This window comes from Sebastes fasciatus, chromosome 4 (assembly GCF_043250625.1).
Source record: "Sebastes fasciatus isolate fSebFas1 chromosome 4, fSebFas1.pri, whole genome shotgun sequence".
Lineage (NCBI taxonomy): Eukaryota > Metazoa > Chordata > Actinopteri > Perciformes > Sebastidae > Sebastes > Sebastes fasciatus.
Window position 1 is genome coordinate 38589664 of NC_133798.1, and position 23856 is coordinate 38613519.

At 40.4% G+C, this 23856-nt stretch overlaps 1 protein-coding gene across 1 annotated transcript in view; it reads left to right on the plus strand.

The window, feature by feature from the left end:
- The window catches only part of nell2a (neural EGFL like 2a), a 103455-nt gene extending 84931 nt beyond the window's left edge, over positions 1–18524 (plus strand). The window contains exons 16-20 of the mRNA XM_074634203.1: positions 4602–4742; positions 7336–7529; positions 10878–11054; positions 15394–15618; positions 17706–18524. Of these exons, the coding sequence (XP_074490304.1) occupies positions 4602–4742; positions 7336–7529; positions 10878–11054; positions 15394–15618; positions 17706–17747 (779 nt within the window). The 3' untranslated portion in view covers positions 17748–18524. The remainder of the gene's footprint in view (positions 1–4601; positions 4743–7335; positions 7530–10877; positions 11055–15393; positions 15619–17705) is intronic.
- Positions 18525–23856: the final 5332 nt, after the last annotated feature.

The window sequence follows — 23856 nt, forward strand, 5'->3', positions numbered from 1 at the left end:
TTATCCAGGCAGCTGTGGCACGTTGAAGTGTAAATGTGGGAGAATAAATATCTGACTCTTTAGCTGCTAAATGCTCCACCATGCTGTTAGTGCAGCTTTCCTAACACATCTCCTCGGCTTCTAAACTCCAGGTAGCGGTTACCAGCACACACGTTTGTTTACATTGTGTCTCGGTGGCCCTGTTGACCCAGCTGTCAATCAAACACAAGCATCCTTCCTCCCACTCAGAGGCTTGGAGACTAAAGGAGCATTTCATTCTGAAATTCACTTGTCCGTGTTTTTTAATCCTAAAATCAGTTCACAAATTGTGATTCCAGTTGTACGTTAAAGTGTGGAGGACCTTTCCAGCTATAGCTAAGTGATACAGAGTGATTGTATGCGCTCGCAGCTATACTAGCGACTGTTCACAAGCCTTGTTTCCAATTTACCGTGATTACTCATCCACCCTCCCACTCAAGTGCTTGCAGATATGGATTTGCTTTTCAGTGTCTGTTTCATCTTCAGGAACCCAGTGTGTAACTCAATTATGCCTCGGGTTTCATGACGATTGATTGATCACTTGAGTTCGCTCTTTTCTCTCTTAATGAAGACTGAGGACCGGCGACAATCACTCAATTACACTTCTTTACCGTACATAGAAGAAGAGCAGGCATCAGGAATCCATTCCTTACCTTTTATCGCCGTGTCACGTACGTGCCGATAAAGGCTTTGTACACATTTACTATCGACTTAAAGGCTCGGCAGCCTTTTCTCAGCCCGTCATCGTAAACGTGATCTGACATGACAAACTCAGCTAATTTTAAAAATCCGTTTATCGTTAAATGGCATCTGACTTATAGGAGCAGGGGGAAAGGTTCAGTTGAGATCCAGAGATACTCTTTGAGTAATTCCTTCGGGTGCCTGTCAGGATTACCGGGTAGACCTCTGTGGGAATTGAAATCAGGTTGAATTAGGTTACTGTATACGGGAGACGTACGTGTGGTGATGCAACACAGAGGAAGTGTACCTCAACCCCCCGCGGCTATCTGTCAGTCAGAGATGGTAGAAGACACCGGGAGGGAAGCGACCCCTTACAAAAAACTAGTAGACTTCAAGTTTATTTAAGTAAAGTTCAAGTATATATTTATGTAGTAAGTATACTAATATCAATATACTAGTAGTATACTTGTAAGTGTACTACTTTAATACTTCTTGGGACTAAATTGGCCCACTATTTAGTTTATAAAAATATACTTTAAGTATAAGAATAGTAAACTTTGAGTACACAACTAGTTTAAACAAAAGTTTTATTTTGTACTGCAACTATTCTATAAGTATACTGATAGTTTACTAGTTTTATACTTGTAGCCCACGTTTTAGTTTATGAGAGTACACTTTAAACAACTAGTTTAATTATTTTTATACTGCAAGTATAGGCTACTTGTATATATTTTGCAGCCCACTTTTTAGCAGAGATGTGGACTCGAGTCGCACAAACAGTGTCAGTATGAACCAAGTATACTTAGACTTTTCTGTATACTTGTCAGTATGAACCAAGTATACTTAGACTTTTCTGTATACTTGTCAGTATGAACCAAGTATACTTAGACTTTTCTGTATACTTGTGAGTATGAGCCAAGCATACTTTTGTTGAGTATATCTCTGATAAATACATAAAAAGTAAACTGAAAGCATAGTCTCTTTTTCTAATTTTAAAAGAAGTATACTAATAGCACACTTGAATAAACTTCTTTTTGGTAAGGGACAGAAAAAAAGAAAGAAAGAAAGAAAGAAAGGGGTGAAAGCAAAGAACCGCACTGATCCAGGATCAAAATAGGAAGCGAGGACGAAGCGAAGAGGTTGGAGGGAGCGGGGACAATGAAAGGGAGGGATGAAGAGACGAGGGCAGGCCAGACTAAACTCTGCCTTTTTCCTGCTCAAAGCGAGAGCAAACTGCAGGGACGGGGAAAGGTGATGACGAGGTCACCTCTGTTTTTCACCTCAGCTTTGAGGCGGAGATAGACAGGCGAAGTGAAACACATGGAAAGGTGACGGCGTAGGATGAAGAAAGAGAGGAGGGGAGAGGGGGGATGGTCGTGGCAGAGTGGCATAACAAGCACAGGAGGGTGCAGAGAAAAAGACCGTCCGCTCGGTCCTCACTTTGTCCTCAGAGAGCTGCCTTAATAGAGCGCTTGTTTCCAGGCTGCCACTCAGGATAACGAGTAGGATAACTGCAGTGTGTCTCATCGTCTCTCTTCCTCCTCCTTCCTGTTCTCCTCCTCCTCCTCAAGCCCACCCTCATCCTCCTCCTCCTCCTCCTCCTCTCTTTGTGTGGGTTTTTCTCTTGTCAGTTTCCACGTCTTTCAGTCAGCAAGGTAACTCCAAAATAACTGTTGTTCTGTGGCCTTGACCTCTCCGGGAGATGGAGACAGAAAAATTTGTTTTGTGTAGTCTTTATTTTCCAGAGCAAAGAGAGAGAGAGAGAGAGAGAGAGGAAAAACATGACATGATTTAACAGGTGAAAACGCTGCACCATCCATGATTCAACTAAAGCATGATGATTCAGTAGAGCTCTCAGGCAGCGCTCCTTGTCTGATTGTCATCGTTGATGATTTAATTACAATGATCTTCCATTATCCTTTTACGCAAAGATGATAAAAGAGAAGGCGAGACTTTTGCGAGTGTGTTGTTTCCTCACTGTACCTCACACATTCATTCTTGTCAAGCACCAAGGTGCGACGACGAGCGAGTTTCACCGTCCTAAAAAACACACAGCGGCACTTTAAAAAGTTGATTTGACAGCAGCGACGGGCCGTAATTGTAGCTGACAGGTTTGGCTCGGATGAAAGAGACGCCGATGGATCTTCTGTTGAGGGTGTAACCCTCCGTTGTTACAGCCAAGTTTTTTTTTAAAAACACCTGAATGAAAACTGGCTGAAAATAACCCATTTGCATATTTTTAGACTTCACTTCGCCATCAGTGTCTGTTATAAATAGTATGCGACTGCTCGGTTGTACTTTGAACATCTTCATGGCGTTGGGGAGAAGAAGAACAAATTCAGCTTGATTTGTTTTTCTATTCTGGCAATACACCTCATGCAGCTTTTCCCCTTTAAAAGCTCCCCACGCTTTTATCGCGCTGAAATTCGCAGACAACAAACAGCATTGGATATTTCTCTTCAGGAGGGGGGGGGGGGGATTTGTATTAATTTTCAGAAGATGAGATAGTTATGGTGTTTGCCGTGGACTGTGTCCTTTTCACCCAGCATTGCTGACCTAAGGGGAGAAAATGAGGCGCTCTGCTCGCATCAAACTGATGTAATTAGAAGGAGTGTGAGCTTTTTAAAGTCTGCCGCACCGAAAGAGAGAGCATTTTGAACCTGTCCAGTACGGAGAAAAAAAGGAATATGCTTCCCATTTTTTAGAATAGATAAGGCCCCTAATCTGCAGGACATTTCATCAACGGTTAATCTGCTGCAGAAATTCTATTAAAAGGCTGTGGGCTCATTAGCCAATAGATCTTAATCCCATTACTGGCCGGGGCGGCGGGGGACCATGAGCCCGTCTGCCTGTCGCTCTCTATGGGGGATACTGTTGCAGGCAGTTGTGGAGAAGGTCAGACACGGCACACTGCCATTTTCATAATGAGAGCATCATGCATCATGCACAATCATAAAAAAAAAACACATCACTGGCTATGCAGACACATTTAATCACGGTGCATGTCTGGGCCTAACATATTTAGCCCTACCGCGTAACAACAGGCTTTATTTCCTCTCTCGTGTGGCCCCCTTAGTTTAATTAAATGTTAGCTGTAATATCAGAGTGATCTGTCTCTCTGCTTGCATTATGCTCATTGTTGGAAATTATATTGGATTTGTTCTTGGTTGATGTTTGCGGGGAAGGTGCAGCAGGGTCGCTTGTTGAAATAAAAGGGGTTGAATGGCGGCCCGTTGTAAACCGAAGAGAAGATGAAATGGAAGGAGAAATACAAGAGAAGAAGAACGTCAGTAATCAAAGTCTTTTATTAAAGACAAGAGCGAGGAGGAGGCAGAGTCAAGGATATCTCTAAGTGGAGCTCCATGAAAACAAACACGAGCTCCATCTATTGACAGCCACCCACAGGATGTGTTAGGAGTCGTGTTAAAGCTCCTCAATGAGATTTCATCGCAGGTCACTTCATAGAAACTCCCAACGTCCGAGCAAAGTTCAATAAAAGGTGCACGCTCACCTCAGAATGTATTTGTTTGCCTGCATGTGTTGGAGGATTAGACTGCGTGGGACTTTTACTGGCATTTCAAAACGCAAGCCTGTTAAATCTCTGGCTTCTTAGAATAGGGCTTGTTATATTAGATTCATTCATTCCCTGCTATCTTTTATTGATACAGATGTCCTTCTCTGGCTATGCAACGCAACAGTTGATCAATGAAGCCTACGGACTAGACTCACTCAAACGCCAGACACGTTTGTTATATCAATTATAAACCCGTCGATATTGAAAATGCCTACCGGGCAAGAATGGAGCTCAATAGCCCGTCGACTGTAAAGAGCATATTGAAAGATGTCAGTGAGCGTATACGGAGGTCTTATTGTTTCTTTCTCTTCTCTTCTCTTCTCCTCAGATATTGATGAGTGTGCAGACGGCTTCGTCGAGTGCGATAGTAAATCCACTTGTGTCAACTTGCCCGGCTGGTACCACTGTGAGTGCCGTGATGGCTACCATGACAACGGCTTGTTTTCCGTCAGTGGGGAATCGTGTGTAGGTGAGTGGTGCACCTCGACTGTCTTTTTACACAAATATACAACATGATGGTGAAAAAGTTTCATTGTGATTCTGGTTTTAGGATTCAGGTGCAGGGGAATCAAATTTTTTTTTTTGTAAAGAACAAAATTGTCTCTTGTGAATTTGTGACATTTCATGAATGTTTCAAGTCGTGAAGACAGGATTTATTTTTCTATTCTTTTTTATTTTTTCCAGGATATAATAGAATAAACATGCAGGTTATCAGTGTTTGAACTCTTGAAGTTGTGATGCCACTTGGACGTAAAACCTTCAACAGGATATTGTCACTTTATTTAAAGGTCCCATATTGTAAAAAGTGAGATTTTCATGTCTTTTATATTATAAAGCAGGTTTAAGTGATATATGAATACTGTTAAACTATATAAACGCTCAATATACAGGGAAATACACACAGCCCGTATTCAGAAATTGCGCGTTTGAAACAAGCTGTTAGGATTTCTGTCCATTTGTGATGTCACAAATATACAATATTTAGACCATCACACGGTTTTAAACATAAACATTCTAAATGTGTCCCAGTTTATTTCCTGTTGCAGTGGATGTGAATAACATCAGCTGACAGGAAGTAAACATGGACCCAAACTGTTGCCTAGCAACACAGTTCTGTTGCAATTCTGTTGAAATGCACTAAAACGGAGCGTTTCAGATGGAGGGTGAATACAGGTATATTCCGGCAGACAGTATGAGGAGAATAATGTGTTTTTTTAACATTACAGCATGTAAATATGTTCTAGTAGAAACACAAAATACAAGTATGAACCTGAAAAATTAGCATGATATGGGACCTTTAACACATAATATATACATTATTAATTTGTTAATAGATAATAATTTTTTTTCATCTTAGATTTTAAAGCATTTTAGCATTGCAAGAAGTACCTTTTAGTACCGATATACTGCGTCACCTGCTCTGTGCGACGCTCGTTGTGCTACGTCACTGTCATTACAAAAGTATCTTTTACGTCAAAGACAAACGTAATCCCTGTCAAAATGTCTTTCCCGCCAAACGTAATTGAGATTGCAGAGACAGGGCTGTTCTGGGCTGCATACATCAGAAAACATGTGATTCAACAAGCCGTTCAGATTGTACTCCTCTTCCTATGTCACATGCAGACTCATTACATCAGACTCATTACATGCAGACTCATTACATCAGGCTCGTTGGAGATGAGCCGGGCCTGCGCAGAATCGATCACCGGCGATCGCCGCCCAATGCAAGCCGGTTAGATTTGTGTCCGACTTGATGCCGACTTGCTCCGACGTCATGCACACGTGGGCAATGATAACCTCACGAGATCGAGGCGGCCGCAGTTGCTCTCCACCGACTGCAAGACACAGGGCATTATGGGAAACGCCTGATCAAAGAGCTGATTGGCTCTTAGTTTTGAAAGCAAACACCATGTGTTGTAGAAAGTCATAACTTTCTGTGTATTTGTAATATTTAACGCTAGATTGTAGGATATTAGTCTCATGTTGTGTAATGAAGGTTTCATCTGTTAACAAACACATCTTGTGTGGTTGATAATAATAATAATTATTATAATAATGAAGGTTATCTATATATAACACTTATCAAAACGAGTGCTCATTATGTGCTTTACAAGGTGGACATAAAAATCATAAAGGATAGAATCCAACACCAGACACGCGCACATTTCCACATATATTTACAAACAAATATAAATAAATCCCAACGTGGTCTGAAAGCGTGTTCTAGTAGAAACCCAAAATACAAGTATGAACCTGAAAATGAGCATGGTATGTCCCCTTTAAAGGTCTTTTCTTTGATTTTAGATTCAGGATTAAGAGCAAGTTACAGCAAAGAAAAGAGTGCCTTTTAATTAAGCAGAACTTTGTTATATGAATCTATGAGTCACCCGCCATCAGAAGCTCACTCTACTTTAGTTTCATAAGACGTGTCGTTACGCTCCTGTAAGTAACGGTGTGATTGGATAGGTATGTCATTATCAGTGTGTTTTCCTTCCAAACGTCAGTTTGCTTTTTGCAGCAGCCTGCTCATTTTTCTGGAACAGTCTCTGTGATACAGCACCGCCAGGAGAAGTGTCAACTGTCAAAATGGAAACCCTCAATCTACAGCAACATAGAAGCATTGCCTGTAACAATAGTGCTAGTGCTGCTCAACTCGTTGACCCCGTCCTGGCTGTCAGTTTGAGTCGGGGAGAAGCAGGGAAAAAAGCGCATTAAAGGCACTCTCAAAAAACGCGAACCTGTCCGCGCTTCACAAAGCAAAGTTATAATTTCACCATAAGTAGGTTTCTGGGTTACATTACAGTCGTGTACAATATGTTTCCCCCGAGAAAAATGTTGTATTGTTATATTTTCCTGCTGCATTTGAGCTGACGGGTGCAGAGAGCAGGTCGTTGTGGACAAAGATGTGGGCGCTCATTACTACAGGACATGCTCTTTTACCTTGTCACCGTGTTATTAAAGCAAATATTACAGAGGCTTGTAATTTAAAAAAATGTCCACAAGCCATGCATGAAGTACACTGAGCATATGTGTGATGCCATCTTCTGTGTCGCTCCCCGCAGATATTAATGAATGCAAGACGGGGAGGAACACCTGTGCCAACGACACGGTGTGCTTCAACCTGGACGGAGGCTATGACTGCCGGTGCCCCCACGGGCACAACTGCACCGGCGACTGTATCCATGACAACAAGGTCAAGCACAGTGGGCAGATCTGGGTGCTGGACAGTGATAGGTGCTCTGTGTGCTCCTGCCAGGTAAGAAAACAGACACTGAGAGATGGACACTGAAAGAGTAGAGACGGAGGTAGATGGACACTGAGAGAGTAGAGACGGAGGTAGATGGACACTGAGAGCGTAGAGACAAGAGGTACATGGATTGAATGAAACCGACAGAGACAGACAAGTGGAAAGATGGATGAGATAAGAAAAGACGGAGAGGGAGAGGGAGATAGAAACAGAGGAAATGTGCCCGCTGCCAAAGATAGTTGAGTAATGACGTTCCCTCTCTCTGGTACTGCATGTGCACCCAACTGGTCTATGATTGAATTTTCTGTTTTCTGTTTGTTTATTCTCTCTCTCTGCTATCTTAAGTGTCTAAACAAAGAATAACAGAGCAAGTGTAAACCTGTTCTTCTCTATGAGTGATGACGTCTCCCACAGTGCCAATCAGCAACAAACGCCACCGTGTTTAGTCCTGTAATCATTCTGCTCCCCTTGAACCAGAGATATTTAAAAATATATATCTTAGCACATTGGTGCAATGCATGAAGTTTTCTTTTTAAATTAGACATGACATGACGGTGCATGAAGGACCAATGCCATGCCACCTTTGAGTAAATAGTACTATGACCCAATGGCATCAACATTTAGGACAGTTAAAGGCGGGGTTGACGATGTTCTCCAGTGAACACTATTTGTTATATTGGTTGAAATGGTCTTTACACCCCAACAGCGATCCATTATCCATAGAGGTCAGGTACATTTTGGGAAATATTAGAATGCAATGATTAATCAAATGCTGCTGAAAATGAAAGTCTGTCCCCGTCTGCAACCCTTCTCCTTTCTAAAACCAACAAGGGAATGTGTAGGATAGTGTGTAGGATAGTGTGTAGGCATGGAAAGACACAAAAAGTGAGTGCAGATGGAAACTCTGGCAACAATAAAGCCTGATGTGCGACAGTGCTCTTGACAATGACAGTGATGAGCAGTTTCATTAAAGTGCACGAGCTATATGTAGTGATTTTTAAAGGTCTACCGGAGTGACTCACTCTTTTGATGCAGTTACTTTGATTGATTTCTGACACCACAGTGACAAGACATCTGGGAACAGTTTGTCCGGAAAACTCCTCCTATATCATCCCAACACACATTTTCTCTCCGTGATTATCAGGTCACGGACCAGTCATACTTTGCATTTCAGCGTTTCACTCAACCCTAATGCCAAGTGTCTGGCAGTATGAAGGTGATTATAGTGGATTAGTGTCGGTAGTGAATGATCAAGCAGCAAATTATTCATTTGATTACAAAGGACCAGGGCAGAAATGGCTCCTTAATTAAATGAGTCATATTAATTGATTTGAGAGATTGAGGAGCTGCCTGTCAAAATTAGTTTTATTGAGCGATTGAAGGGAGCGGAGGAGTAAACATGTTATTGTTTGGACGGACACAGCTGGATATCAGAGGGAGAGCTGCGACTAACCGACGGGGGGAAACCAAGGTCAAACATCACAGAGGAGACAAAGACGGGGATGTGTCCAGACTGAGGTCCTGCAATATGCAAAGACTTAATTGTCTCAATCTGCTTGGAGCACCGGATGGGTGGGGTTTTACCGCATGAGTGCGTCTATCAGCGGGGGACGCTCATTTCTAAAACGTTTTAAAAATTAAAGTATTTTTATTTAATTGGAGGGGAAAAAACTATTTACAGAAACTCTAGGTATCGCTGCAGCTCCTGGGCGTTGAAGTGGTCCAAAAGCCTAAATGAGGTGACAATAAAGAAAAATATGCACAACTGAAATTAATATTTGGGCATTGAGGAACCTGCAGTGTTAAATGTTAATTTATATTCGTCATGCATTAAGTACATTGCATGCATTTTTGTTGTCATTAATACTCATTTTGATATATATATCGCACTATTCAAGATTAATTTATTGTCACTAAACAGAGTACAGCGAGATTTGAAGCAGTCCTGATGGTGCAATCACAAATAATATACAGTATAAAAGATAAGATAAAACCTTGTTCAATACAAGCTTAACCTAAACTACTAATACAATAAGTAAATATATATATCTAACTAGAAATGTTGACCTATGATACAATATAAACAATACAATTACAATACGGTCAAGGCAGTGAGTTATTGCACAGTAATAAGAGCCCTTATTGCACATGTATCAGTGGTGCAGTTGATAAATTACAAGAAATAATGTATCTGAATATAACGTGCGGTAGGATGTAATATTATTAATTAATTATTAATGTATTATAGGTTGTAATATAGCTGACTCCAAATTATAACAGATTTCTTTAAATATATATTTTTTATTTAATCTTAAAAAAATAATTAATTAAAAAAATGTAAATTTATAAAATAAAATAATAATTAAAAAAGAATATATAAATATTTTTTATTTAACCAGGAAAGCCTCATTGAGATTAAAAATCTTTTTCAAAAGTGTCCTGGTCAAAATGGGCAGCAAAAACCGTAACAGACTAACATATACAAAACTAGATAACACAAAGTACGTCACAGTGCCAACTATGAACGGCAACGTCCTCGGTTCGTGTCTGACCTTTCTCATTCACCATCTCTCTCCTCTCATTTCCTGTCATCTCTTCTTCTTTCAGTGATCTAGTGTAAAAGAAATGAAATATACGATTGCTTTCAAAACAACCTAAAGTGGCACCTGAACTAGATATTCAACAACAATTGATTGTTTGGAACAATCTCTCACAATCTCTCACAGCCTCAAAGCCCAAGTTGACATATTCAAAACCCAAAGATATGTGGTTTAATATCATGGAAGACTACGAAAACCAGAAAATATTAACATTTAAGAAGCTGGAACCAAATATTGTTGGGCATTTTTTTAATTAAAAAAAAATGTCTGTCAATGGACTAATTGATTAATCGACTTTTCATGTATCCGGATCAAACATTTCCACATTTATCTCTTTTATTTACTCAGACAGTTGCACATTAAAGTGGCAGCACCAGATGTGAGTAGAGGAGAGAAGGATGTGACGAAGGTAATGAGTTGAATTCAGACCCAATGCTGTTTTCATACGTGGAAGGAACCTTAAATCACCGAGACAACCAGACAACCAAGTGCTTCTTCAAACACCACGCTGATGAACGGGAGCTCCTGAAGAACCACTGCGCTTCAGTATTCATAAAATACATTTTCAATCCGGCGTGTCTCTCCTACAGCACGAGCCGAGGCTGAACAGCCATAAAGCTTCACATCCGTTGCTAGGCTACGCAGCCTTTTATTACAATATTTATTATCAACATACATGTTTAATGATCCCATCAGACAAATGGCCTTGTCTTTGCATGCATGTGATATATACGTGTTTGTGCTCCCTTGTGCTCAGGCCGGCCAAGTGATGTGCCGCAGGATGGTGTGCGACTGCGACAACCCCAACGCCGACCTGTTCTGCTGCCCCGAGTGCGACCCTCGACTGAGCAGCCAGTGTCTGCACCAGAACGGCCTGCTCACCTACGGCAGTGGGGACACATGGGTGGAGAACTGCCAGCAGTGCCAGTGCCTGGTGAGTCGTCGGTGCTGGAGAAATAAACATGTTTATTAAACTTACAATCTCGGGAATTCAGTCGAAGCTTTTATCAAGAGCAATTTTACGGCGAGAAAGAAAAAACAACATAAAGCATTCATCGCTGTGCCACAGTGCCCACACAAGGAACGGAACAAATACTCTCTACAGTCTCCATGGAAATGCTCGCGAATGAGAGAGGTGCTATGTAAAGAAAGTCAAGGAGAGAAGTTTTGTGGCAAGAGAGGGGGAGTGATTAAGAGGTGAATAGGAAGGTTGCAGAGAGGAGAAAATGAAGATTGCTTTTTACAACTCAGAAGAAAAGGGAGCGAGTGATTAGTGAGATTTTAAAGCATTCAAAGGACCCTCTGCAGTGTTGTGTGCTCTGATGGAATTATGCATTTTCTATTGAAGGATACTTCCAAGGTTGAGAGAACAGGAGAAAATGTGTGCGCCTGCCTGGAGAGTGGGAGGTGTAATGCCGAGCATCATCTGTGTGTGTGTGCTTTGAGAAGGTTGTGTTGATTGATGAGTATTTGCAGCATGTTGAGTGTCCTCTACATGCAATCCTGTTCCTCATACAAAACAAAATAACATTGTGTTCGTCGTATAAATCTTCCACGATGAGACATATGCACTGTTTCTCTCTGCGGTCTTCTCTCCGTGTCGACCTTTACACAGCGCTGCTGTTCAAACAACAGGGAAGCATTTCATGAGTGTTTCCCAATAAACCTGACAGAAACAATAAATCCTTCTACCTGCGATGCCCCCCCCCTCTCTCCACGTATCCGTATGCATATTAAATGCAAATGTCATCGTTTACATTCTACCACACTTGTCTTTGCCTCTCCCACACTCAGCTGCACCACACACCCACACTAGTGTCACTCCGTCTGTTCAGTGACTCACAAATCATCTTTGCTGTGGATCTCAGACGAGCACTTTACAACTCCTTTTTATCCTTGTTTTTACCCCCTTTTGTTGCTTTTAAAGATCTGACACACCAGCTGATAGAAGTTGGCTCCAGTCTGACAGATTTATGGTCTGAGTAGCAACACTAATGCCATTTCCTCCCACCCCCCCTCCCCGCTTCCGCCATTGTAATGCCGTCCTGATGCCCGGACCTGAGGGTTGCTTTTTAGATTTCTTACAGCGAGCCATTATAGAAGAGCTTGAAAATCACTGCTCGGCTGAGAGGCAGCGAGGGAAGCACAGCCGGCTGGAAATGGGCTCGCTCGGCTTCACTCTCTGTGCTCACTGTAGGCACTTATATGTGTTGACACAAACAGACACAAACACATTTGAGAATGCGGGCACGCCGGTCTCAGCAGCAGCAGCGCTCGCACACACACACATAGAGTATGCAAACACGAGTACGTCGTAGGGATGGGAATCACCAGAGGATACCATCTTATTGTGATTTTAAACATTTGCGATATGCTGAGTGTTACGATGATAAGATATAGATATAGATAAGATATATTTCGATTAGGGCTGTCAAAGTTAACGTGATAATAATGCGTTAATGCAAATTAGTTTTAACGCCACTAATTTCTTTAACGCAACTTGCGATTCTTAGATTGTAGCGGCTCAGTTTTAAAGCTAGAGTGAAGATACTGGTATCATGTGAAACTAGATGTTATGTCATACTACTTTGTCACAAAGGAGGTTAAATAACGCTCCAAATTTACGCTAAATTTTGGCGAGGAAAAACTGTCATTTTCAACCCATTTTCAAAGGGGTCCCGTGACCTCTGACCATCACTTTATGATCATCACATGCAGTTTGGGGCAAGTCATAGTCAAGTCAGCACACTGACACACTGACAGCTGTTGTTGCCTGTTGGGCTGCAGTTTGCCATGTTATGATTTGAGCATCTTGTTTTATGCTAAATGCAGTACCTGTGAGGGTTTCTGGATAACATCTGTCATTGATTTGTGTTGTTAATGGATTTACAATAATACATTTATACATACATTTGTATAAAGCAGCATATTTGTCCACTCCCATGTTGATAAGAGGATTAAATACTTGACAAATCTCCCTTTAAGGTATGTTTTGAACAGATAAAAAATGTGCGATTAATTTGCAATTAATCGCGATGAACTATGGACAATCATGCGATTAATCATGATTAACTATTTTAATCGATTGACAGCCGTAATTGCAATATATTGCTGTTTATTACCTTTTTTTAACTGCAAATTATGCAGTTTGTCAACATCTGTTTTATCTAATAAGATATAGTTTTCACTCACATATCTGGAGGTCAGAGGTCAAGGAACCCCTTTGAAAATGGCCATGCCAGTTTTTCCTCACCAAAATTTAGCATAACTTTATTTAGTGTTCTTCCCGACAAGCTAACATGACATGGTACTAATGGATTCCTTAGGTTTTCTAGTTTCATAAGATACCAGTATCTTCACTCTAGCTTTAAGACTGAGCCCGCTAAAACCTCTGAATGACAGAACAGCGGCCGTCGGATTATTAAGAGGTTAATAGTTTATATAATAAAAGATCGATTCTTGACGTTTGTGTATTGATACAATATTGCCACGCTAAATATCGAGATACTATGCTGTATTGATTTTCCCCCACTCCTAGTATACACGTGTCCACACACATGTACTCCATGTTTGAGAATGCAGGCACACCTGTCACCACGGCAACACATGCTCATGCTTTCATACATCCACGCATACACACACACACACACACTGTCAGACATAAAACACAATCAATGAAAGATGCACAGAAAACACACACAGCCAAGCAAAGCAAAGCAAAGGACCAGCAGCCACACGGTATGAAGAGCAGCGTTTGAAGAAGGCTGCTGTGCGATACTGTACGGCGGCTCCAGTAGCGTGACAGGGACGTGAAATGAACCTTGAATGCTGCCACACTTAGCAGAGCCATGGCTGTCCGGGCTCAGCAGGGGCCTTAAAACATACAGCGACAGCAGCCAGATGGGCAAATCATTCTCCCAAGACCAATATGCGAATCCTTCTCGGCCGCCCCGTGCAACCATTCAAAATCAAGAATGTGGCCTTTTTGTGGAATGTGCACACTTGTGTGATTTGCTATCTTGTTAAATCGCCAGGAGATCAAAGAAGCAAATTCCTTCGCCGTAGGTCGGCGCTTTAGGTCGAGGCGAATAAAAGGAAGAGCGTGATTACTGTCGGCTGATCCCAGGCAAATATAAAAGGTCACTAGTTTTAATCTCCTGGAGGCATTTTATAACACACACAGTGAATCCTTACATCTGTCTGTGTAAAAGCAAAGTGATTAAATTACAGATACCACGACCGCTGAATGCAAAGCAGGATTAAAATAATCTGAAACATCACAAAGAAATGGTTTCAGTTTTAAGTTGATCAAGTTTCTGCGGGCGCTCTGTGTGAGTAGCAAATCTCCTTCTGCTTTGTGATCAGAGGCCACATCTGCATAAGCAGACAAAGACGACGGTGTCCCTTTTCACAGCGTGGGACAGATACCTGAGGCTCCATTCAATCCCTCCCTCCGGCTCCGAGCAAAGAGTCGCCACTCGGAGGGGGGGGGGGGATTTCCCGCTTCAAATGTTTACACACGCCATGGAGGCAGAGAGGCAGGGAGTGAGCATTAGCACGGCGTGAGCCTCGGCTTTATAGCCGGTCTAATTTACAACAACATTTCTAAAAATGCTGAGCCAGAGGATTTTCAGTGATATTAAATATCCCCGGTGGGACACTTGCATCGAGCCTCTTGTAACTTAATGCACGTGTGTGTGTATGCTTTCTGCGTGTGCTTATACATATACAGTCTCTCAGCCCATATTTCATTTCCAGAGTAGGTGTGAAGCAGAAAAGGCTCACGGATGGCAGCGTAAGCAGAAGTGGGTCAGGCCAGAGTGATATAGCGTAGCGTAGTTAGGATGTGTAAAGTTGGCCAACATCTATATGACCCGATTTCTCAGGCCAATAGAAAATGGCAGCAGCAGGAGGAATCCAATAAGGCGCTCTGTGTGCTGAACGCTGGAGATTAATATGGGAACAACAATAAGAGAGAACAAGTCAATTAAAAAGCTGGAGCGTTTACTTCTCCAGTCAGAAAGCTGCTGACGTTGTTGGAAGACTGCTCGGCTCATCTAGATTTTCTAGGTACCTTAACAACTGTTTTTCATCAAGTAGTGATGCTCCCTCTGGCATGCAAATACACAGCGTCAGGAGAAATATGTGTAGATGCATGAATGACTTGTTTAGGGCTGGGAAATTCAATTTATTATTTTGAACTGTCTCTGTCTGTCTATCCATCTCACCTCCTCTCTCTCTCTCTCTCTCTCTCTGTCTCTCCACCTCTACAGCAGGGGCAGGTGGACTGCTGGCCTCTGCCGTGCCCTCCCGTGGACTGTGAGTTTACCGTGGTGCCCGAGGGCGAGTGCTGTCCCCGCTGCGTCACCGACCCCTGCCAGGCCGACACCATCCGCAACGACATCACCAAGACGTGCACGGACGAGCACAACATCTCACGCTTCAGCGGCTCCTCCTGGATTAAACATGGCACAGAGTGCACCCTGTGCCAGTGCAAGGTAAGGCAGCGCCAGTCGGCCCCCGCCGGCAGCCTCCTCCAAACAGCAAATTACAGTTCAGCCTAGTTCAGTGGCAGACGAGACACCAGATACAAATGTTTTGGAGATTGAGAACCCTCTGTGCTTTGTCAGAAAAACGAACAGTATACTACGGTCCCGACTTTGCATTGAGGAGGAAATCTGTGCATCAACTTGTGCATCTTTAACACCTCGTGGCTGTATTTATGACACGTGATGGTAAATATGTCTGCAGGTGTTGATGCAGCAGTTTGCACACAGAAAACACACATTTCACTAAGTTCTGAAGAGCAAGAACAGAAAAGGAAATCTGATATTCATACTCCAAGAATATGCTTTTTGTTCAAAAGCACAATAAAGAGTTTAACAAATAACATGTGATGTTCCATTTGAGAACTTTCAACTGTCCAAGTTTGACATTATTAGGGACCAATTTATTAACAAGAATACTCTTATCACTTATCTTTAAAATACTAGTTACATTTCTGGGGGGGAAATGTGTGTATTAACTTTCTTGCAGAGAATTACATAAGAAGATTGACTCACATATCTTAGCTTAGCTTAGTATAAAGACTGGAAACAGGGGGAAACAGCTAGCCTGGCTCTGTCCGAACGTAACGAAATCTGCTTGCTAGCACCTCTAAAGCTCACTTAATAACATGTTATATCTCTCAATATATAATGTATAAAAAACAGAAATGTTAAAATGATAAGCGAAAACATGGCCTTCAGTGCCGTACTTTGCTTTGCTCGTCTTTCAATGAAGAAATACTCTCCAGTTCTGATAGAACTGATGCTATAGCAGCATCTACGCCGCTAACCTCTTCAGGAGCCGCCGTGTCGTCCCACGCTACGGTCTCACACGCCTAAGTCACGCCTGTTAGCTGCCAGCTCCTCACAGGACGCTGATTGGTCCGTATTGTGGTTCGCCACAAACGCATTACTTTACATTATTAGGAATTTTCGTGTGATATGTGATCCCGTGATTTTCGCATGATCTTGTGACATCGCGAGAATCCAGCAGCCGTGCGAGGTAAATAACTTCCAACAAGACATCTGTTTCCAGTCTTCATGCTAAATTAAGAAAGCCAGCTGTCGGCTGCCGGCTTCATATTTAATACAAAGATATGAGAATGTTATCGATCCTCTCATCTAACTGTCAGCAAGAAAGCGATAAGTGTGTTCCCAACATGTTGAACTGTTCCTTTAATAAACCTCGGACTAAGAGAAACCCGCAGTGAGGAAAACATCTGTCAGCCCCTCATTTTCCTGGCCTCTGGCTCAGCTACAGTACAGCAGGGAATCACAGCCGGTGTTAAACAAGCAGACATGTTTGCACACGCAGCACTTACAATGTATAGAGCCTCAGATATTCTATCTAGAAAACGGAGACAAACTCACGTAATTGGTTTGAGAAAGCTGCTCTCTATAAGTTTTTGTTTTAAGACTTGTGGCACAGAAACAATCGCTGGGGAAGTAAACTATGCAGGCGAATATCCTCTTCATTAACTATTGTGAGCATAAATTGTTTGCCTCAGCTTTTGGAGTAATCCACAAAGACTGACTCCTTTGCCTTGAGTTTCTAGGATGGAATGTTTTCTCTCTGCTCGTCTACATTTGCAGCCATTCTCAATAGACGAGCTGATGAATATTCAAAGTCTTTATGCTATCTTGCAAAGATAGACTTGCATTGAATTCAAACACATAAAGGTGGATTTAATGTTTCTGAACAGGGCTGCTTTCGGTACAGTCGGTTTTATAGCATTCTGATTTGGTTTGGTGATTTAGCACATATACAGAGCTGCAAACTTTTAGCGATCCAGGGAGTTCATCAGCTTCCCCTAGTTTAAAGCCAAATGAGACTCTGAGACCGTTCACATTTCTATTCTCAGTAGAATAACTCCACCTTGGATCAGTTGTTGCCGAAATGACACCCAGAGGAATTTTAAATGCCAAACTGAACCTGTATGCTGCTGCAGCATCTCCGCCGCCGCCGTCGCCACCTGAAAATATGAACTGTTGAGCTTTAAAGAGGTTAAAGTGTGACTTCTCTCTCCTGTCATTTCCAGAACGGACACATCTGCTGCTCAGTGGACCCCATGTGCCTTTAGTCCCGGCAGATCTGAAGGCACCTGTACAGCGTTCTCCATGTAAAAAAAAGTAACACCACCCCTATGTCCTCCTCACTGTCTTCCTCCCAGACGTGGGTCACATAGCGTTTTGCATTGTTAGGATTTGTTTTTAGCCTGCTGAACCAAATGGACGGGGCTTACGAATCAGGATAACTCATACAATGTCACGTATGTCAAATACAGACAAATTGAACCTTCAGGTACTTTCTGCTGATTTCTATCTCTTATTGTATGTTCTATATGGTGAACCCCGGCCAGCTGGTGCCTCACGCACGTCAACAGTGTTTTTGCAAATCCTCTGTGACCCACGTCTGCCTCCTCAACTCCTCTTTATACCAAATGCAAACCTATATCATACCAAACAGATGATGGACTACAGTTTTCCTCAAACCCACTCTCTTTGTTCCGTCTCACCACTTTAGAGTGAACCTTTAAGGATCACCGTCTCCCCCCCCCCACTCCGAATCATCGCTACATGAATCTGTAAGATATTACTATTACTGGCATGACTGTGCTTGATGTCCAAACATTTTTGCTGATTTCTAAATTCTCAGTGATGATGATGATGATGATGATGATGATGATCCCTTAGATAGAGTAAAAGGCAGTTAGCATAAGGTTCCGTTGCCACATGTATGAATTGTCTATATTATGTGGTGCTTTGTAGCATTTTGTTCCATTTCTCTTTTTTGTAATTTTTCTTTCCAAGCTTGTTATTGTGTAATAGTGAAATAAAGTATTTCCATTTACATTTAATTCTCGTCTTTGGTGTGTGTGTTATTGTGTTCACTCAGTTGCCAGTTTAATAAGTACACCTAGCTAAAACAAATGCAATGTAAGACAACAGTCTAGTGCAATAAATCCTACCTTCATGAAGATTATAATGTTTCTATTATTTTGCCCACTCCATTTATATCAATGAGGGTCGGCTAAATAACAGAAAGCACAAACTACATTCTCCAAAATGGTCATAAAGTTGAATCAAACCAATTTCAACAAACGCTGAACATTAATTAACCCTTAAACTGGAGTATCAGCACTCCTTTAATTGGCTATGAATATTAAGTACTGTGGTCTTCAATACAGTGTTGTTGTTTCAGGATTTGGGTACTACTTTAAAGGTCCGATATTGTAAAAAGTGAGATTTTCATGTCTTTTATATTATAAAGCAGGTTTAAGGGATATATAAATACTGTTAAACTATCAAAACGCTGAATCCACAGAGAAATACACACCGCTCGTATTCAGAAACTGTGCGTTTGAAACAAGCCGTCAGGATCTATGTACATTTGTGATGTCACAATATTTAGACAATTTCACAGTTTTAAACGTAAACATTCTAAATGTGTCCCAGTTTATTTCCTGTTGCAGTGTATGTGAATGAAATCAGCTGACAGGAAGTAAACATGGACCCAAACTGTTGCCTAACAACACAGTTCCATTGCAATTCCATTGAAATGCACTAAAACAGAGCGTTTCTGACAGAGGGTGAATACAGGTATATTCAGACAGACAATATGAGGAGAATAAAGTGTTTTTTGAACATTATATCATGTAAACATGTTCTAGTAGAAACCCAAAATACAAGTATGAACCTGAAGATGAGCATGATATGTCCCCTTTAAGACATCTGATATAAAGGGTAAATTGTAAATAATGGCTTTAATAAAGGTTAATACCTACAAACACTTTTATGATGAACAAGGTATTAACCATTAACAAAGACAAAATCTTTGTAAAAGATAACAAAAAAACTTTTAAAGTTCATTTTTGACCTTGTAAACAACAACTAAACTGATATTCTAAATCAAAATATTGAGATATTCAGTCACAATTTTGAGAAAGTTTCTCATTATTTTGAGATGCTAAGTCATTATTTTGAGATACTGTAAATACTGAGATACTACGTAAGTCAAAATATTGAGAAGGTTTCTTATTATTTTGAGATACTCTGTAAAAAAAAAAAAAGAATAAAAATAACGGACATTTTCCGGCAGCAGGGGCGCCAGAAAATGTTTGTTAAAAAACGGGAAAATACTGTCCGTTAATTAACATAAATAAACTGTAACCAGTAATTATCTTTATATAATTAGCCTTTATTACCTAAATATTACAAGAAATATTTTACTTTTAAAATGTATTTATTGTTAGAATAGTCATACACCGTAAATCTAAGACCATTTACATATAAATCACAAATGAAACATATAATTTTACGTTGCAGAAGCCCAAATTTACATTACCTCAGAAGTTTTGCAAAAAAACATCTGTATTTTTACAAGAAATATTTTTAGAATTCCATGAAATCCTTTTCTTCTAACATGAATTAATTGTTAAAATAGAGTCATAAACATCTAAAAAACAGAATAATTATCTTTAAAAATGATCAAGAAAAGCTTAAATACAGATAATTACGATTGTGATTACAAAGATACTGTAAATCTAAGACCATTGATGTATAACTCACAAATGAAACATGTATTTTTTACATTTTCTTTCTGTCATTTTGAAATACAGACAAAAAATCTAATTTCTTGAAAATAAACGTAAAAAAATATATATATATTTTACAGTGTATGTCATTATTTTTCAGATGCTAACTCTTTATTTTAAGATGCTAAATCTTTATTTGGAGGTACTATACATATTAAGATACTAAGTCAAAATATTGAGAAAGTGAGAAAGCTCATTATTTTGAGATGCTAAATCATTGTTTTTAGATGCTAGCTCATTATTTTGAGATAGTTTGTCATTATAATGACTTACAGGTTGTTGTTTTTTTAGCATAATAACTAGTCATCGGTTGGTCACACAACCTATATACAATCTAGATTGGATGGATCAATGGACTAACTATGTTAAAAGGTTACATTGAACCTAATACTTTACATGTACAACTGGTAATCTCGTACTAGATTAAAAGTGTTTTTTATTATCAATATTTATTACCGTCTGTCTTCCACCATCAGACGCTGCAGAGGGATTTGATTGATTCTGTAAATTGAATGAGTAAAATCAAATTTGTGGCTTTTATAGATCCAACACTAATAGCGTTGCTACATGATTTGTATTTTCGCCGAGGGCCCCTTGTGTTGAATACACTTCAACATCGGCATATTTGGATGCAGAGAACAGACCATCTATAGTTGTAGCACACAGATTCCTCTCCTCCCTACTTTGTCCTGTGCCTCTGGAGATGGTAGTAATACTTGTATCGCAGAAGAGCACTTAAAGCTCCTAATATAATTATCTATCAGTTCACAGCGGCGGACAAATGAGTTCAGCCTGGAGATGGCTTTATTTCCCTGTGGAGTATCCTCTCCCATACCAACTGATTCTCCGACTCTACCTCGCAGCTGCTTACATTAACAAACACACAACGTAATAGGGCCTATTTATATTCCAACACATTCTCCGTTCGCTTGAGCTTTTTCTGCTCGTCCCCCCCACTCCAAAAAAAACTTTTTACCTCAGGTTATCCTGACTCCAAACTCATCCCTGAGTTGAATGATAGGGCAGGGGACATGGCCAGTGGACAGTGGGCAGTTCGCAGCGGCTGCTCATAGGTTGGCAAGGGCACCATCTGGCCTGCTTTGGTCCAGTGGCTTCTAGCTGGTGGTGGCACGAGGCCAGTGGGCACCTGAGTAGTGGTGGCACAGCAGGGCACACTGGTCCTCCAGCTGGCTCCTAAATGTCCAATTTTCCGTGGCGGTGCTGAACCCTCTGCAACAGATGCCGGCACCCACAGGGAGTCCACTTCACTGCCTGTCCTATATTCACCGTTAATGACCACACATATCATTGTGATAGTGGCTGGCGAAGCAAGGCAGACAGAGACAAAAAGTCAGTATTACTTTAGCAGAGAGTTTAAATGCATTAGCATGCAATATTTTCTGCTTTATGACATCTTTTTCATTACGTTTTTTCGGTGATCTTCCATTCTTCAAACGGCTCTAATTGGTCTGTAAAATTCACGGAGCTGTTAAAGAGATCTTTGTGGAGAAAGAGAGAGAAGGAGCATGCAATCACTTTGCAGTTATCATCTATAATGTATCATGCATTAACACGTATAGTGTATAACGTGGAATATTTACCTCATATCACTGCAGTGTAAACTTTCTCTTTCACAGTTTCCAGGAATGTGCATGATTGACTGAATGCACAAACATATAGAGCCTCAGAACAAGAAGAGAAGTCACTTGGAGTCACCATATTTGTCTGGATGTAAACAAACATGCAGACAAGTACAAATGCTCCACAGTCCCACGGTGCCGCTGGCTTTGTTTTCCAGATTTAACTTTGGCTGCAATAATCAGGATAGCACTGAATCACTCCGCTTACATTTCTGTACAAGCCCATCCGGCACCTTGTCTTTTTTATCCAAGTTAGCAGTGTGGCTCTAAGGATGGAGATGTGGTTCCTTCCACCACTTTGGTCCAGGTTAAAATATATCCAATACAACTATTGGATGGACTGAAACGACATTCTTGGTTCCCAGATGATGAATCCTCCTGACTTTGTTGATCACCTGTAGCGTCACCATGAGGTTGACATATTGGGTTTTTGGTGACATATCTCAACAACTGTTGGATGGATTTTGTACACACATTTATTGACCCAGTGACGTTTCATTCAACATTCAACCATTAAGAAAAATACCTGCAAAATGAATGACATTCCCATCAGCCTCAGATGAACTGCGTGTTTAGTTTCAATTACCAAATGTCGGATAACGTACGAGCTGGTTCTGTTGGAGCATACCCCGACCCCTAGTCCTGTTTCCCTTTATAACATAATTGGAGAGAGAGATTTTTTACTTTTTTATGACTTTTTTATGACATACTATGAAATTACTTTTCATGTAATTTTTATGACATACTGTATTATAACCTCTTTAAATTACATTTTTATGGCATAATATACTATGACTTTTTTAAAGATATTTTTATGACATATTATACAATTAAATTTTTATGACATTATATACTATGCATTTTTTTAGGACATTTTTATGACTTCTTTTATAATATATTATACTCTGACTTTTTTTGATGACATTTTTATGACATAATATACTATGACTTTTTATTACTTTTTTTATGGCATACTATGAAATTACTTTTCATGTCATTTTTACGACATACTATATTATAACTTTTTTTTATCACATTTTTCATGACATAATATAATATGACATTTTTATGACATAATATACTGTGAATTTTTTATAGCATACTACAATATATCATAAAAAAGTCATTAAAAAGTCATAGTATAGTATGCCATAAAAGAAGTCATAAAAAATCACAGTATGAACTATTTTTGGTGGAGGAATCTGAAGTAATGAAAAGCCATTCAACCATTGTCAGATTATTTGGACAATGCATATAACAGAGAGAAAAAAAAAGAAGTAGTTTGCCGAGGGAGATGTGAGATGCAGATAAAAACTAGTGAGTTAAGTTATAAAATATTTCAAACTACATTTTTGTTTTGTTTCCTTTCATTGTCCAAATAATCTCACAATGCTGAAATGTGTTTTTATATTACCTCAGTCCTCCAGCAAGGTTTCCAAGGTCAAGAATGAACTTTAACGCTCATAAATTGTGTTGAATACTGTTGCATATCTTTTATAGATGTACAGCAGATCTCTATTCTATTATTGTAGTTATGACACATTAAAAAAATATTCAATTTAAATAAATACAGGATTTTTCCTGCACCTTTCAGCAGTGCAACATATTCATATTCGTCACTAAATTCTTCACTTGATTTCTAATTTGAACAATTAGAATAAAACCAAATCCCCATTTTTCCCCCGCCCCCAACAGAGGAATAGTAAAGCAGACATCATTATCACAAACCCACGTCTAGGGATTCAGTCCTCAAAGTGAGTTGTTGGATGTGTTGAGAAATAAATCAGAGCCACATGTTCCTCTGTAAGGTATCAGAAACCTGCAGAAGGAATACGAGAGGAGTTCTGTTTCCCTTGTGGCCACTGGGGATAGAAACCGTCTCGGTCTCGGTGAAAAGACTGGAGGGCGCGGGGGGGGGGGGAGGGAACCTGCTAGCTGGCTGGGACTCACTGCAC